The following is an 18,032-nucleotide window of genomic DNA, read 5'->3' on the forward strand; positions in this document are numbered from 1 at the left end:
TATCATGGTTTACATATCACAATGTTAATAATTTATCAGGTGCTAATAATTCATAAGCTGATGCTTCAAACTGTACATGCCTAAACTCTGCGTGAATGTATTTTGCAGCATCTTTGCCATTGATTGAAAGCAGTACTCAACCTGTTTACATGATGGCTCTAGCAGTGGCCTGGGTAGAATTAGATTTCTCTGGCTGGCCTGGGCAAAAGTGAGCAGGCACTAATGGGCCGAGTTCAGTAGTGTTGCACAAATTCGATAAGTCATTGGTGTTGGTGGTTTATATTTGCATTAAACCAGGAAGACGAGCCAATAGATATGACACAAGCAACGTGCAAACTTTGCACAAGAGTTATGCCGGGTAACTCCTAATCTCAGTATTAAACACTGACTCAACCCATATTAATTAAAAAAATGGCATGACAGTAGAGTTTCATCACCTTAAAAAAAATCAACTGGGTCAGCCTACATATGGAACTAATAGTGTCACCATCACTTACCATCACTGGACTGTGCAAGTTTTTAAAAGTCTTATTTTTTAAGAATTATGCATTGTCTTTTTGTGACTGTCAAAAATACTTGAATATGAGGTTAAATGCAATTGTTACGAAGCATTTGCTGCAACCCCAGGTAAAAAGCGGTGTGAAATGTACCTTTATCAGAAGCTAAACGTAGGGTTTAGAATGATGATAACCGATGTTTGAACACAGTGTGAAAAGCCCTAATGATTCTCAGGTTGGCATACAGTAATCTCCACCATCAGGCAAAGATTTGTCAGTGGTATATTATTGGCTCATGCCCAGTAAAGCGGATTTTGCAACGCCTCTGGTGGGTCTGCTGTTTGGTTCCTCATTAATACAGAGAAGAACTTCTATATTTTGCACTGCAAAATGGCAGTAACTACCACACATCTTTCAGTTTGATGGGTCATTTGCTGCAGACTGAAGAAAAACTCTTCTAAGAGCGATGCAGCACATATGAACATTTGGCCAATGACGGTTTTTGTTTTGATTCATGTGAAATTCGAAAGCTAACATATTGATTTTTAATACAGCACCATTTATTTTGCTTGAACATGGTTGCCTAATGCATTTAAGCATCTGTGGCCTGTCACAGAGGTGCTGCGACATACAGAGCTAATTTATTTAGCAGGTATGGGAAAGTCTTCATTTACAGTTGTGTCTCAATCAGATAGAAACTTACCTCCCAAATTGCAATTTTAACTTTTTTTTTTTTTTTTTAACCACAACATCAAAATTGTTGGTACTCAGGTTGTGTAGATCTTATTCTGCCACTGCCAGGATTTTGGGGGGTAGATTTTTTTTCATTAAGTAATATTATATATTCAGCAAGGCTACATTAAAAGTATAGTTCATCACTTACTCACCGTCATGCCGTTCCAGTCCTGAATAGGTTTCTTTCTTATGTTTAACATAAAAGAAGATATTTTTAAGAATGTTGGTAATTACATAGTTGATGGTCTCCATTAGGTTCCATAGTATGCAAGTCAATGGGATACCAACAACACTCTTCATTTTTTTTTTTTTTTTTTTTTAAATATCTACTATTGTGTTCAACATAGTAAAGAAACTTAGACAGGTTTGAAACAACATGAGGGTGAGTAAATGATAACAAAATATTAATTTTAGGGTGAATTATTATTTTAAATTGATCCAAAATTACATAAATCTATTGCAAGAATGTAAAAGTATTTATTATTTTAAATAAATGCGTTTTTGTAAAAATGTTTCTATTCAAAGAATCCAGAAAAAAAGGTACCATAACTGTTTAACACATTATTTACATTTTTACTGTATTTTTGATCAAACAAAAGCAGCCTTGGTGAGCATTTGAAGTGTCTGCCATTGTACAAATACAAAGACTACCATGTCTGTGTGGAATGGACTAGTGTAGAAGAGTGCAGGAGCAGGAAGTCATGAGTCTGCCATTATTCACACGAAAACGTAACTACATAAACTACAGACTCATAAAAGCAGCTTTATTACGGAGGAGAGTCTATTTGTATAGAACATAACATTTCTATTATATATAAACATCAATTCCAACTCTCGCTCACACACACAAGTGGCTATTTGATTTGAAAGGGGCACAAGCATCTTGGGAGCACTTTGTCACTGCAGTAAACTGCCCAGAGTGCCTCTCTCTCCTCAGAGCCAGACATTCTGGCTTACAGCAGTCTCATTAAACACCACATCTACAGGAAAGAGAGAAAGAGAGCGCGCTAATAAGCGCGAGGAGGGAGATTTAGAGACTCTAGGTCAGTCTCATCCCGGTTTTAATCTGACACTGATAGAATGATCCTCACATGCTGTTACACTGAGGAAGCTAATCTGTGCGCTTGAGCTAGTGGAGATTTCTCCTTCTCCTTTAATTAAAACACAGCAGGCAGGATTAAATGGCATCACGGCTGCTTTCTAGTGGATGCATCTGGCTCTGGAAATGTCAGCTCCTCAAATGTCAGCACCCGGAAGCTCTACCGCCACTACGGTGGCCAAACCGGACAAACTTCATACTCACCGATCACTTTTACGAAATAAGCGTCTGCCTCGAAGTTGTTCTTCAAAGCGTGGATGACGTGATCCTCCCTTCCTTCCACCTTGCTGAGCACGATCATATCTAATATACCCTGCAAATGAGAAAATCAGAAACAATGTATCGAGCCCATTGAATCTCTCCCGTCTGATGAGCACTCATATCCTTAATGGACTCCAGCAAGCTATTACGCTTCTTATCAGCCCCTCTATGCGGTCTATCGGTCTCGCTCTTAAGAACACGGTAGAGCGGGGGCTCCTGTACAGATAGCATCCTAATACTGTGCTAATGATGACTAGCTGGAATGCTAACAGAATGAGACATGCGCGTGCTGTTTGTTTAATGAGCCTTTAGCTCCATTAGTTATGTAAGCATGAGGGAATCTAAGGTAATTGGCTATATTGCGATTACGATGGGGAGAAGGTTGCGATACGGATGGACAGAAGGGTCAAGGGAGGGAAAGAGTGAATCATAGAGGGAAAGGTGAAATAAGACTTGCGCACATAGATGCTCGAGGGCTGTTTGCAGAAGTGAGAAATTTGACTTATTTAGGTTAGCGCTAAGAAGCACACCAATAGAGATCTTCATACATGCAAACATGTGTAACTGACTCATGACTCATGATTTCTTTAGCAGACATGCATGAGAAAGACGTAAAGTGAGAGATATTATAATAATAAGTAATAGCGCATTTTTACATCAAGAAAAAGGCAGATATTTAAATCAAGGATTTGTACATTCTAGTAGTACTAGTTTTTCAATTACTTATTGCATTCAAATATTAATTCTTTATAGTTACAAGAATGTGTGCAATTTCTGTGAGACTAACCCATACTGCAAACAGATATTAAACTTATTACAAAAGCCAGACACATTCATGTGTAGAATGAACAGTTCAAATCAATGCTTCTGATCAAAGGACACTTAGAAATCAATAATCTATAACAAACCTTGAGCATCAGTGAGATTCACACAGCTCAAGGGAGAAGAGACAGAACTGCCTCCAGGGAAGCTCCACTTAAAATCCTAAAAGCAGAAAATGCCTCAAACCATAGGCACACCCTTAATACTGATCAACAGAAACAGTGCAGTGAACTACAGAAGATAGACAGAAAGAAAAAATGGAGGAGGCCTATTTACATGCATAACTTTACAGGAAAATGTTCTTAGCAAAATAACAATCTACATTAACTTGAACCCCTTGACACTACATCTAAACATTCTGAACATGATCATTCCATTTCATTTTCCCAAAGGTTTTGTTGCCAAAATATATAAATAAATCACATACCAATAAAATATTAAATAGAAAAAGTGTATGGGTCATGTCTCAAACAAGCATCGCTAGATGTTGCATGCTTTTCAGTATTACTTTAGCATTATTTTTATACTATCATATTTTGAAATAGCTTAAGTAATTTTGTTATGCGTTTCTCATTTTGTCATTTTCTTTCATTTGTGGTTGTAATTTTAGTACTTCAGTTTTAACATAGCCTTATTTTTTATTGCTAGTTTACAATTTCCATGTAATACTTCTATATTATTTTAGCAACACAAACACTTCTTCACGTCAGACTTGGTTCAAACAAGTCTTAAAACTACAGAGACTGCTATGTTATTGGATGGAAGGGTGTTAAGCATCGGAGGCTGGGGTTTTTGTATAGTTCTCTACTCTCAATGTCAAAAGAGGAGAGTGCCTGTGTCACACCACGGGGACAACGTTACAGTCAAAGTAAATCAGATAACGACTAAAGCTTGGTATAATGCGGGTCACCGAGACATCAACGAGATGAAGAAAGAGTGATCGGGGACACAGAAAGAGAGGGGGATTGAAGCGAAGGCAGCTCTTTAATTAAAGCGCCAAAAGCAAGGGGAAAAGGCCAACACTTACGTCCTCATAGATGTCAAAAAAAGTGGCCACAACAGCCTTGGGGATGGCACTGAGGTCTGACTGTTCCCAGTGCACACGAAACATGCGGCCTGCCTGCCGACAGCTCGCGTTATTACACGGCACATTCTCAAACAGGAACGCCTGCTGCTGTGTGCTGCTGAGACAAGAAAGAAAGAGAAGAAAAACACCCGTTAAGAAACACAATGCAAAAGACTGCGCAAATACTCTGTGTCATGCTGAATTTAACCCTTGCTAATTAAGTTTGCAAGCATATAGAGAAACCAGTGAACTTCGACCAATTAAAGAGCATGTCTGAGCCTGAACACTTCTTCAATGACAATATTACACGCATACATGCACACCGTAGACTATAGTAGAGGGGCTTGATGAATCAGTGCCACTGGAAAAGAGGTTGAAACTTGTGCGCTGAACTTTTGATCCCTGAATAAAAAAGGCAATTAAGCAGAACCTATTCCTCCCCATAATTCAGTGCTGAGTGTGGGGGAGGTGAATCTGGGAGGCAGCAGTGAATTATGAAATGAGATGCTTTTCTGCATTGCTCGACCACCCATCTGTCAGAACTCTGCTTTATTCGGAAACCTTGTTTCATACCTTTGTTTCACTGCCTTTTCTCCCTCTAGTACGATATTTACCATGTGGCACTTCTCAGAACTACACCAATTTCGACCCGAGCACGTGAGAGGCTAAAAATAGAAACTGCATGAAGGTTTTTCTTCTCTGTCTTCCCTCTGTTGTTTCTCCTTGGTTTCAGAAAAAGGAAATGCAGAAAGGACGTGGACAAAACATACATTTGAAGCTGGATAACTGCTGCCAAATTACTATAAAACACACACACTCCAGTTAAGCTACACAGAAAGATTGAGCTACATAAACAAATTCAGTTCCAGCTTCAAAAGAAGTTGAGCTCTACCAACCGCAGCTCGCTGCCGATTAGCACAGACAATAGTCTTTCTCAGTCTATAAAACAAAAATTGTGTTTACAGTAAAATCTATATCAGTATGCTACCATTCAAAGGTTTGGGGTTGGTAAGATGTTTGTATTTGAAAGTTTTTCAAAGAATTCTCTCATGCTCACCAAGGCTGCATTCAATTGATTATGTGATTTTTTATTTATATTAAAAAATGTTATTTCAGAACTTTCAACAGCCATTACTCCTGTCTTCAGTGTCTCATGAAATCATTCTAATACTCTGAACTGGTGCTCAAACATTTTATCATCAGTAGGTGTGTTTCCATTACAGATTTGTTTAAAACTTTGGCAATATTTTATAAATATAACTATTGCGAAATGACAGCGTTTCTATTAACCAATGTTATGTGACTAAAACATAACCTTTCGCCTCTCGTCATAAGTCATGGTAGGATATCGGATAAGGATTTCGGTGGGATTTGACAGATTTTGAATATATTTATTCAAAGGAGGCATACGTGTAGAGATACTTAAGAAACGTGCATGGCATGGCTGGAACAAACACAGACTAGAGTGACTGCAGTCAGCTTCAGTGGCCATACTCCATCACAGCCTTTGCTGTAGTTTAACGGATCAGCGTTGAAAATGGTTGTGCTGTTGAAGATTTTTTTGTGGAAAGTGTACCCAATTTTTTTAGGGTACAAAATGTCTAATGTTATAAGAGATTACAATTTTTTCAGTTTTGACTCTGATCCATAAATGCAGGGCAAATACACTGCTTTCATAAGAAGAAAAAGACAAAAGTAATGAGCACAAACTTTCAAAGAGTAGTGTATCTCTTTCTCACTCTACACTGTACATATGGGTACAGGGTTGGTTGTATTTGTATATACTTACAGTACAAAAAATAAAGCCAAACAGAAACAAAAGGGTACACTTGTGGAAGTAAACTAGATGTTTTTATGTGTATTATGCAGGTCTTTTCAGAAAGACGTTCAGTCAGCTGAACAATCAGTATGTTGTTAAATCTATTGAACGCACTGTACTTCTATCCCTCACAACCTCATATTCATTCCCTTAAAAAAAGCACTACCCTGACCAAGGTCTATACAGTGATTTTATCCATCTCAACCCAAATGATTGACAGGTCAGACTCAGCTGATTTAATGGACCCCACTACAACCTCTACTACGATTAATACACTCTCTCCCTCTCTCTCTCTCACACACACACACACACACACACACACACACACATACACACTTTCTACGATCGCAAATAATATGACTAATGCTTGAAATTCAAATTCAACTTGAACCATGAAAATGAATTTCCCAGTTTAGCTGTCTGGGATGGTCTGGCAGGCGATGAGACTTCCTGTGCGGATTGTGTTGGTCAGTCTGGAGCTTGGTCCACTAATCTGTGCATTTCACAGCCAAAGCCTCTGTCCACCTTTGCTGGCCGCCCGTCAGCACAGGCCGATTTGGGGGGGCTTTGCCAAAGTCATCCAGCCAAGCAAGCAGACTTTGTCCCCTCACAGGATTAACTGACACCACACTTACTGCAGCGCTGAGAACAGCTGCTTTACCGGAGCCTTTGCGGGTTTAACCGGCTGCGGCACACAGAAGGAAAGTTTTTGTCCTTGTATTTGGCAGCGAAACTGTCATGACTGCCAATTTAAAGACTAGTAGCTGAAACACATCAGTGCATTTGGACAGAAACTGTACTCAAAGCACATAGACAGCTGTGTGTGTGAAGCCGAGTGGTATCTTAGGTGTGTGTCAGTGTTAGTTTTTAAGAGTGTGTCTGCGTCTGGTTAGTGGGCATGTAGGCCCTACTTCCTGTCCTCTCACTCTCTCACTGGAGCGCGGTCGTGACCAGTGGCTCGCTGTGCCAACTGCACACCCATGAGCACACACACACGCTCTTTGCTTAATTGGGAGCTTTGGACCCAACACCATGGCAAACCCAGCGGGGAAGAGCAGGCCAGAGGCAAGCCCACGGGCTGACCTCTCCCTCCAACTCTGTCAACCTCCCTCGGTTTTTCTCTTTTTCTACAGAAAAGAAGGATTTGACTGTGCCGTTTCCTGACCGCTGTGCAGGATCGGCATCAAAACATGAATTTTTGAGGACGTCAGTTATCCAGAGCACAAACAGGGAACGAGAAAGTGAAAGACAGAGAGTTTTGAGAGGGACGGCAGGCGGCGGGTCTGGAGATTCTCTGAGGGGTAAGATGACAGAAGCAGAGAGATCTCGTCCCCCCAGGCATCTCTTCAATACCGGTCCACCCACTCTTCCTGAGGCGTCTTTCTCTTTCTCCCTCTCAGTTGCCATATGTGTTGGTATACTTCTTTTTTCAATTTGCTCTCAAGGGCAGAAACAAAGCAGTCTGAAGGGTGGATGGTGTTTCAATCATTCGCTACCTCTGCTCTCTAACTGGAAAGAGTATGCTTGTGAACAAGGAAGAAGTGATAGACATGCAGAAAATACTGTACATAAGAGGCTAAAACATTTGTCTTTAACCAGATTTGTGTCATTTCAAATTTATTTTATACTGAGGTAGCAAAAAGAACACCGAATTAAATAAAATAGAATGGTAGAGAATGACAGAGAGAACGATAGAGAAAGAGATAGACAGAGAGACAGACGAATAGATCCACACATGAACCAATTCTTATGTTCTACACAATCATTTAACTGAACAAAACTTTTTTTTTTGTTTTCAGTAAAAGAAAGAGCTAGATTACAAGGAAACAGAGTAAACAGCACTTAACAGTTTGAGTGAGAGATCCAGAAACAAACTAAACAACAGTAGAACAGACATGGTAATGCTTCAGAGGAGCCTAGCTGGGCTAATCAGCTATGACATCCACCATGCTTACGACAAGCTCTCCATGGACTCCAAGTGCTTCATGTAGAGTACATGAACGAATGAAGACATCATTACCAGAGAACAGAAAGTGGATCAGCTTGGATAAGAGTGTTGTTTAATGCAAAAAAGCTACATAACCCGAAAGACTTTTATTGAGCACGTCTTTCCCAATCAGCTGATGTAGATTTTTAGAGACCTTTCAAATTAATCCCCCTATCTGAAGTGAAGGAAATAAATCTTTGCTTAAACGTTTGACAGGCCTTTAAATTTTAATCGCCCGCTGCATTTTCAGATGCCATTTTATCTTGAAAGTAAATGGGAATACAGTCCACCACGATGGATCTGATGATCTGTCAGGAGTGTGAAATATTGACACGTATTGACATTTATCTTCCATCTTGGTGAAATGAAGATGTCTTTCTACTCTTGGTGGAACTGCAGCTAATCCTGACTGACAACGAGACAAGTATTTCAAAACACATGCTTATGAGATGGACGGCCATTGCCTAGCAACAGAGCGCTGTGCTGCTGCAGCAGCTATAGATTTGAGCTTGAGCCCTAGCTCAGCCAGGCCAAGTAATTCAATGTACGAATAATTCAGCACTGAGGTATATGGTAAATAAAGAGGCTGCTGCGATGTGAGAAAAAATAAAATTCAGGTCTCATGCACTGCAGGTGTGAGATGCACTCAGTATGAACAATGAGATGTCTTTCTGCAGTAAAAACACACACCCATTTACATCAAACTGTGAAGCATAATAGCAAATGCAATCACGATCCCAATGCGTGTGTGTCCAGGTCTTTCCCCGCACTCCTCACGGGAGTCTTCTGTCTTGTCCCTCATAAAACTCAAGCACTTCTATTAAGAGGTAATCCTGACATCATAAAGAAGTGTGCAATTGATGGCATTCAATTATACATGCATTAGCACAGCTTAATGGATCTCTCTGATTTCTCTCCTCTTGTCTCATACAACTTTCAATGCTCCTGGAGACCGAGGGTTGGTCACTCCATTCTTTTCTCCTTCTCTGGCCCCCTCTGAGCATTATAAAGGTATACTTCTCCCCAGCAGGTGGTTCTGAAAAGTAATACTGCTCGTTGAGCTGTGCAGGGGCTTCCTGTGGCTAAAGACATGTGTTTTTCTGGGAATAATGGCTGGTGGTTTAGACTGTTCTTCTGTTCATTTCTCACCTTAAATTGGTCGGTTGCATTTTGTGGGCCTTCTTCTGAAGCAATATGTAACACTGTTTTGAATGACATTAAACAGCAGCTCTATGATACAAACCCCATAGTCAAATTCATTAAAGGCAATTTTGTTTTTCTAATCTGAATGTTCCAAACCTTTAATTCTATGTACAAAAATCATGTTTTCAAAACATACCGGTCTATAATGGTAAAAATCCACTCACAATTTTTTTTACATAATTTATAATCCCACTAAATTATAAACAGCCTCTCAGAATAGGAGACATCTGCAGATTTCTCCATATGTACTGTACATGTCATGGCAAGGAATAAAATCCCACCCATTTGTGATATTCTCTGCCCTATTAGCATAGAAACAGTCCTGAGATAAGCAGCAGCACACCATTACTGTTTTCTTGCTGTAGCTCAGGAGATTTATTGTTAGAGGCAATATTGGGGGGCACCAATAAACATAGCGGAATCTCCATATCCTCCCTCCAACTGAGCTGCTGAGGACACTTTGGTTAAATTTTATTTTTAAAGGAAATGTCCCATTAAAAAAAACTAATTTTTTTCATAAATTCTCAAAAAATCTTCTTTGCATTTTTGCGAGACAAACAGTAAAACAGCACATTTTGGCTTATATACTTGTAGCATTTAGAACAACCAGACATAAAATATTTGCTATACTTATACTTAATAATATCAAATTTGCTATATACTTTCTATATAACAAATAATCTCCAATGCCCCTTCACCCAAACAGGGGCTGAAAGGGCAACTATGGGTGTGTGGATCCTTCCCCCGAAATGTATCTCCAAAAGCCAAAACGTCACATTGCTACTGGTTTTGTATAACGTCTTTGTTATTGTATACTGTTTTATGCGTGTTTATGATAGCTCACAGTTGATATCACCTCATAATATCAACATAACTCGTATTCGTAGTATCTTTGAATTTGTTGTCAAGTGATCTAATTCAGGGTGTATATTGCATGTTGATACCTATGCAACATCTTAAGGTTCTAAAAATCTTAGTAAGTGAATATCAACCTTCAAATTACCATGCTTGAGAACAAAGAGTCATAAACCTCCCCTCCAAAAGCGAAAGTCACTACTGACACTGAGACCCTCAAGTTAGTCTAAAAAAGCAGTGAGGTGAGGCCAGCTGCTGTTCGGTGGGATACTAAGAAGATGAGAATTTGACCACCTTTGCAACTGGGATCCTGGGATCTTAGCAGATCTGGGAAGAAACTTTCAGTCATCACGAGTCAGGAAATCTTTGGAGTTCATCACACTTCAAACCGGAAAAACATGAGTCAACAAGTTGCATCCAGACTTTTACCCAAGACTGCATCTAAAACCTACAAGGCAATGGAAGTATGGTATGTTTAACTAACCTAAACAGAGGTTTAGTAGTAGTTGTAGACCCCGTTATAAATGGCATTGATTGTTTACAGGTGCTCACTTTTCATAGCTTCATTCTATGCTTTTCCTGATGGTTTACTATCAAGCCTTTGCACGTTCCTATGTATGAGTGTATTTATGCTTGTATGTTCAGTTATGTCAGTTGGTTTTTAGTTAAGAAAACATTTGTGCACAAATTACACTAGTTTCTGCTTCTGCCTTGCAAATTAATGTCTCTTCACGATTTAGATCCTTGCTACATGCAATTGACAAATGAATATTCACTGAACAAAAAGATTTGTTGATGGCAATGTAATTCTACTACAGTAACTAGTGGCAGCTGATATAAATAACTGCAATTAATCATAATTAATTGTAATCATTTATATACATTTGTAATTATTTATATACATTTCTTTAATGAGCTGATTTGTTACATACTGAAATTGGCAATTTTAACAAACTATACAAATTATCTGTCTGGTAAACTTCACATACACAGTCTGGGGATATCTGAGGCTTTTGTTTTTACATCTTGTAAAAAGGGGCATGATATGTCACCTTTAAAACATAAAAGTGCATTAACTGGACAATCACTAGTGCCAAAAAAAGAGCTCTCTGTATGTCTTAAGTGTTCAACAAAGAACCTTTAACATCAGGGGTCCTTCATAGTGGAAAATAATCTGTCAGAATATTAAAAGGTTATTCACGCTAAGGGAAAAAATTGTTCTTTAAATACCTGTTCACTGAAAGTTTCTTCAATACAATCACTATAAAACTCCCTTGTAAAACATTTATTTCTAGATAAATTCTAAAGTTGATTGATTTTATTGCCCATTTTGTGTATTACTTGACTAGTCTTTTAAAAGGGAGTAAGGTCATCGAAATTACCTTCACTTTTTGAGGTCATTGTACTATATGCAGCTTGTACAAATCAAAGCATAAATACATGTTCAAGACGTATCCTGCCATTGTGTCTAACACTGAACTCTGTATGTAATGTGTGTCCACAGAATGCTGTCCAAAATAGCACTAAGGTGACGTTACAGTGCCAAATTGTTGAATAAATTTGTTATTTTTATTTTCTTTCCATACAAAAACAATTCTCGTAGCTTTATAATATTACAGTTGAACCACTGATGGCAGATGACGTTTTTCATACTTTTCTGCACCTTGACAGTGGTAATTGTTTGGCAGTCAGTGGGACAGTCACAAGCCTTCCAGTTTTCACCCAAAATATTTAAATTGTGTTCCAAACTAAGCTTTTACAGGTTTGGAATGACATAGGGAGTAAGTGATTAATGACAAAATGTTCATATTGGGGTGAAATATCCATTGAAAACCATTCTGTAAAGTTTCAGAAATCAAAACGTATTAGTTTAAAAACAGCTTATAATGAAGCCACTCTACCAAAAACGACTGATTGTGGAATGTGCCATTCTATGATGTAATAGTGCAGCTAAACACCGCCTCTGCAAAAGTAGATCAACGACTGCTTCTACATCACTGCCTCTTTAGCTCCGCCTACTGATTTGTGCACATATTAGATAGATGACAAGACAAATGCGGATCTATGCAGAAACCAAATGAGACAAAGACAACAAAATGCTCTGCCAAGTGCCAATGGCTAAGTTGAAGAAAAACTGTTTGTCTAGCCATCCTTCTTATCCCAGCAGCAGGAAAGAGTAGATTAACTTTATTTTTAATTAACTTTCAGACCATGTAAGAACTTGGTGGTTTGTTCCCTTTATTTTACTTCAGATTAATTTAAACAATTTGACATGGGATTTTCAGTAAGACTGAAACTAAAAGACGATACTGTGCCGACTATACTGGTTCTGTACAATAATGTTGCAACAAACAAGTGTGAGTAAGTGTTTTTATTATGTGACAACCTTAAATCACAGCAGCGTTCATCTATGAACATCTAAGTTGTTCTTTCTTGACTAGAAGATGGCTGCCAGATGAACTAACTTCCCTTGAAAGGGCTGTGACCGTGACTCTGACATGAAAAGTGATTGACGAGGAGGTGGAAGCTCTAAAATAAAATTCAAACATGGCAACAAATACATTGGTGGTAGACTCAACTTAGAAACCCACCACTTAAAGAAGCAAAACAAACTTCTGCATCTGTGTAAGTTGAACGGTGCTTTGCAGTGCAGGTCAGAAGAGACACAGAGGTGAGGAATAGGAGAGAGGCTCACCGAAGCAGAGAGGTGATTAGAGCAGTTCAGAATCACAGAGAGAGAAATAGAGCGAGAGAAAGCATGATAAAGTCTCTCAGGAGCTCTGCTAAACCAGAACACACCTGCTGGCCCACAAGATGGGCATCCACCTGCTGCCTGACTACAGATCAGCTCACACCTCTACACTCCACCTGTGCGCACCAACACACATCTCATTACAGAGCTCCTCTGCATCTGAACCCCCATGAAAAGATCCTTGATAGAGATGTCAGAAAACTGTCTGAAAAATGTGATCCAGCACTTCATAATTGTAACATCTGGATCAAGTCCACTCTAATCACCAGATAAGTGTTCTTGGCAGCTCTGGTGGTGGGTAGGGAAGAACGACTAGAGGTGGAGAGAGATAGACGAGCAAAGGCCTTTCTACTGTCTCGTCCACAGCCTCACGTACATGACAAATGGATTTTCAGTGCGGCCCTCCGGCTGTTTAGCTGTGCTTTCCTCTGCTGATTCTATTTGAATTGACGAATGAAAATAAATTAGATTTTCAACGGTGTCCTTTACATTAAAATTCATTAGGTCTTAACGGGAGCAGAGATGATGTCTAGTCTCATTGGTGGGACACAGCCAATTACCATTTTAAAAAATCTATAAAATAAAACCAAACCGACTCAGTTTTATGTACTTTAGAATGAGCGCGCGATCCCTGAAGCCCACCCAAATATCTGTGCCGTAGATCAACGCATCGTTCCTCTTCCTTGACAAGCTCTGGTGGGCATCTCGAGGCTGTTGATGCAGAACCTTAATTAATTTTCAGCCTAAATGGGCAGGAACGGGGAGGGGTGGGACCATTAGCCCACGGCATAGTGGCGGTCCTATCGAGTGGGTCAGTTGCATGGCGAGAGAACGACTTTGATGTACAAAGCACAGTGACAGGAGAGAAAGAGAGAGTTACTAATAGATCAAGAGAGAGGAGGAGTGTGAAGGAACTGGGAAACACCCCGATAATGGCCCTCTTGTGTGTGAAGGAGGGGCTGCTGCAGGCAGTGGAGGAGTCTGGCGCATCTGACGGGATGAGGTGAGGAACAGGAGTAGCCTTAAGCAAACTCAATCATATACGGCTGAAGCCAGAGACTCCAGCATGCAGCAATAGGAATGTAGTTTATTTTCCTTTCTTTTATCTCGACACACAGATGAACACAGTCACTGACATGTACAGGGACACAACAAACCGGGTTAACATACTTGTCTCTGTGTACATTTCCAAATTTGGTTTTGATTTAGTGCATAAACAAACTCCTTTTCTCTGCCCTTATCTTTGTACCATAATCATTCTTTATTCTTACAAGTTGTTGTCTAATGTGTGCCTCTCTTTTCCTCTCAGACACAGAGGAAAGTTGATTTAATTACAGCTAGCAGCCACTTCATTTCCGGAGGATGGTTAACTGCGTGCCAGGAGCTGAGTGGAGCGCAATGTTGCGATCTGGATTGCTTAAAAAGACTGATGGAGAGAGACTAACAAACATGAATGCAATGAATAAATATTGAATGAAATGAATGAACAGACATCCAAACATTTTCATCATCCGAGTCTGCATTTACTTGAATACATTTTTTATAAATTATACATAGTACAGCCAACAAAAAAGCGATTATATTTAACATAATATTGCTTATGAGTCTAATTCGTCACTGTTCCACGTTGTTGTTTAAAGGGTTAGTTCACCTCCCAAAAAATTCTATCATTGATTACTCACCTTCAAGTCATTCTTCAAGTCATTTTATCATATTTAGAACACAATTTAAGACATTTTTAAAAAAATTAACCTTCCACAGACAGCAACAGAATTAGCAAATTTAAGGCCCAGAAAGGTTGTGAAGACAAAGTTAAAATAGTCCATGTGACATCAGAGTTTTAACCACTGTCATGAACGTATGTCCAAGAATGACAATGAAGAGAAATGAAGAATTGTTGGATAATGTTATTTTGTCTTTGTGCACAAAAAAATATTCTCATAACTTCTTAGAACTAAGGTTGAACAACTGACGTCAATGTCCTTAGTACCTTTCTGGGTCTTAAACATGGCAGTTCCCTTGCTGCCCATGGAGGGTCAGAAAGCTCTCAGATTTAATCAAAAATATATTTTAATGTGTTTTTAAGATGAACAAATGTCTTATAGTTTTGGAATAACATAATTTTTAACTTTTGGGTGAACTATCCCTTTAAGTGCTTCTGAAAGCTAAGATGAACTGTAGTTTTGTCCATTCTTTGCATTAAGCAGCAAACCATACATAAACAGACTTTTTACACAGTAAACTGGGATCACTTGAGTTGAACCTGAATGTGTCCATTAGGAAGCTCCTGACAGGCTGAATGCATACCAGAGAAAAACATCGTCTCCAGATGTTTTATCAGGCTAAACAACGTCCTTGACTGACACATGAAAATGAGAGGCGATGGAGCAGTGTCACTGCTGTCTACATAATCTCACCCTCAGCTCTGAGGTCAGAGGTCACTCTCTCACTTTTGAGGCGTCCACAATGGTTAATCTCTGCAACCGTGCAAAATGCTTGAGTGGAAAATGATTACACAACTTCTTAAAGCTGTATCAGAGGCACATGATCACACTGCCGCTAAGGATGAGATCGGAAGCGGATTCTGATCAATGTGTTCAGACTGCAGAATGCATTACCAAATGAGGTCGAGATACTGTGATTGTGTATTATTTACATGACCAGAAGTGAGCAAAAAAAAAAAAAAAAAAATCAATGCGAGCAGAGCCGTGTGAAGATGAACAAAGCGAGTCTTCTTCTTAGCCCTCTTAAAGCGGTTTTATTGGTGAGTCAGAGGGCTGATGACCAAGCTCTTCTGCCGCTCTTCATTTCATCGGAAGCCAAACAAGCACCTGGGCAAGACACCAGAGTGGAGGAGAGCCGAATGGGAAAAGGAAGGGAGTGTGTAGGAGATGGGCCAGGTATTTGACATGTAATCTGCTGATAAAGAGAAGATTGAAAAGTGTGCTTGCTTAGCTGTTCTCTCTCTCTCTCTCTCTCAACCAAGGGCGAATTCAACAGGCAAAAAGCAGTGAGGGAAAACAAAGCTGGAGAAGGACACAGAAGCAGCAGAGTAGGTGGAAGAAAATGACAGGAAAGAGAAAGCACACTTTGTTCTCTTGAGACGGCTGTAGTCGTGCCTAGTCACACTGTTAAATATCCATGGTAAATGTGTGCAAATTGTGCAAAAGCGTGCCACAGAATCAGTTCTGTTTGTGTAGCAATGTCACTTTAAGTCCATTCACACTGCAGATATGCCCTCAGGCAGCAATTTTCCATGTAGCCGATACATACAGTACACATACAGCTCCTACATGAATGACTGAAAGACTGAAATCTTCAACACAGTTAGTCTACACTGTTATGTGTACATAATGTGTTTCAAAGCAGCGATTTGTGATGTAAAGTACAGGTACTCTGATAAAACTCAATTCAGGACACAGGACTGACAGGTAGCTGCTTTGTGTCTTCACTTGATGTTAAATGCTTTAATTGTCTAAATGCCAAGAAATCAATGTAAATAGTTTTGTCAGTAAATGCACAGTAGACAGGCAGGCAATATATAAATGTCAAAAAGCATGTACTGTAGTGAACTGTTAATGTTATCAATGGATAACTTTAGAAGCTTCAACCTTCAAAGCTCTCTTTGTTCTATAGCTTTTCATTTTTTTTTACTGACTCTCTTCGCACTCCTGTTGAACTTTTCAATAAATAATTCTCAAATACAAATAAAACTCAAATACTTCTTCAGGTTGATCCAGTTAATAAACACACTTGCTTGAAGGAAATCAAATTATACCAAGAAGGTGTTGGGCTCTTTTAACTAAAACACGAAACCTCCATTTTAACAGCTGCCTTGTTTAGCGGCGTGATTTCTCCCATCATTATTCTGTGAGTGGTCCGTCTCCTTCTTACAATGTCTCTGGTGTATATCTAGTTTCAAAGTGGAGAAAGAGACATATCAGTGTAGAATAAAGCTACAAAGCAATTTCTAAATCTCTGAAAATGTTGACGTTGTTCGAGCTGAAAAAGACACTGTACTCTGCTTTTCCTTGCCCACAGTCATTTTCTCAGAAAGTGACACACACAGTAACTTACACTAATACAAAACGATATCTATATATAAACAGCGAAGGATAAAATGGGGATGTGTACGTCAGTGGTTCAGATGATCGTCAGTGAAAGAAATGTACAGTGACTCCTACAGAGCACCTCCAAGTCTGTGTCGGCATGTAGGCTGGACTCACATAGTCAGTGATGGACCGAGGCCTGACTTCCTCCAAAATACTACCTCTTCAGCAGAAAGTCAGTGGTATATTCACACACCCTTGGGGGCATTTAACACTATAATACTGCTCTCTGCTTCAAGAACAGGAGGCAGATATTAATGATGTGATATGGACGTCAGCCTTTGTGTGCGTGTGCGATTTGATGTTGACTTGAAATCAAAATTGTACCCATTTACTTTTACAGTACAGGTCTATTCTCCTAATGTAGATGATTCATCAATTCTGCTGACATCAACCAAGTCTAATTTTCGCAATCAAGTAAATTCCTGACGGTCGGTATGATAAAAAAATAAGTCCCATTTCACAAAGAAATACATCAGAATGTATCAGCAAAAGAGGATTTTTATGTTTAGCCAAAAATTTTAATTCTGTCATAATTTACCCTCCTGCCATTCCAAATCACTATGAAGTACTTTCCTCTGTGGTTAAAGTTTGCATTTTACCAAATGCAAACAATGATATTCCACAGTGTGCTCAACAAAACATTTTTTAAAATATGTATTTATTTAAATATCTACCCTTTGTTTTCCTAAAATAAAAAAACCTTTGGAATACATAACGCTGAGTAAATGATGACAACTTTAATTTTCGGATGAGCAATCCCTTAAAGACTATATGTGCTTTAATGAATAGGACATAAAATACCACTGCTAAGTTCGGCAACACTG

The 18,032-nt window shown here is 39.2% G+C and overlaps 1 protein-coding gene across 2 annotated transcripts in view; it reads right to left on the minus strand.

The window, feature by feature from the left end:
• Positions 1–18,032, minus strand: part of itfg1 (integrin alpha FG-GAP repeat containing 1) — a 106,331-nt gene that overhangs the window by 31,669 nt on the left and 56,630 nt on the right. The window contains exons 11-12 of one of the 2 annotated variants that reach the window (XM_043244738.1): positions 4,442–4,598; positions 2,536–2,644 (exon numbers count right to left, since the gene is read on the minus strand). In XM_043244738.1, the coding sequence (XP_043100673.1) occupies positions 2,536–2,644; positions 4,442–4,598 (266 nt within the window). The remainder of the gene's footprint in view (positions 1–2,535; positions 2,645–4,441; positions 4,599–18,032) is intronic. The other variant, XM_043244739.1, reaches the window with a different exon arrangement.

The sequence above is a fragment of the Puntigrus tetrazona genome, chromosome 7 (assembly GCF_018831695.1).
Source record: "Puntigrus tetrazona isolate hp1 chromosome 7, ASM1883169v1, whole genome shotgun sequence".
NCBI lineage: Eukaryota > Metazoa > Chordata > Actinopteri > Cypriniformes > Cyprinidae > Puntigrus > Puntigrus tetrazona.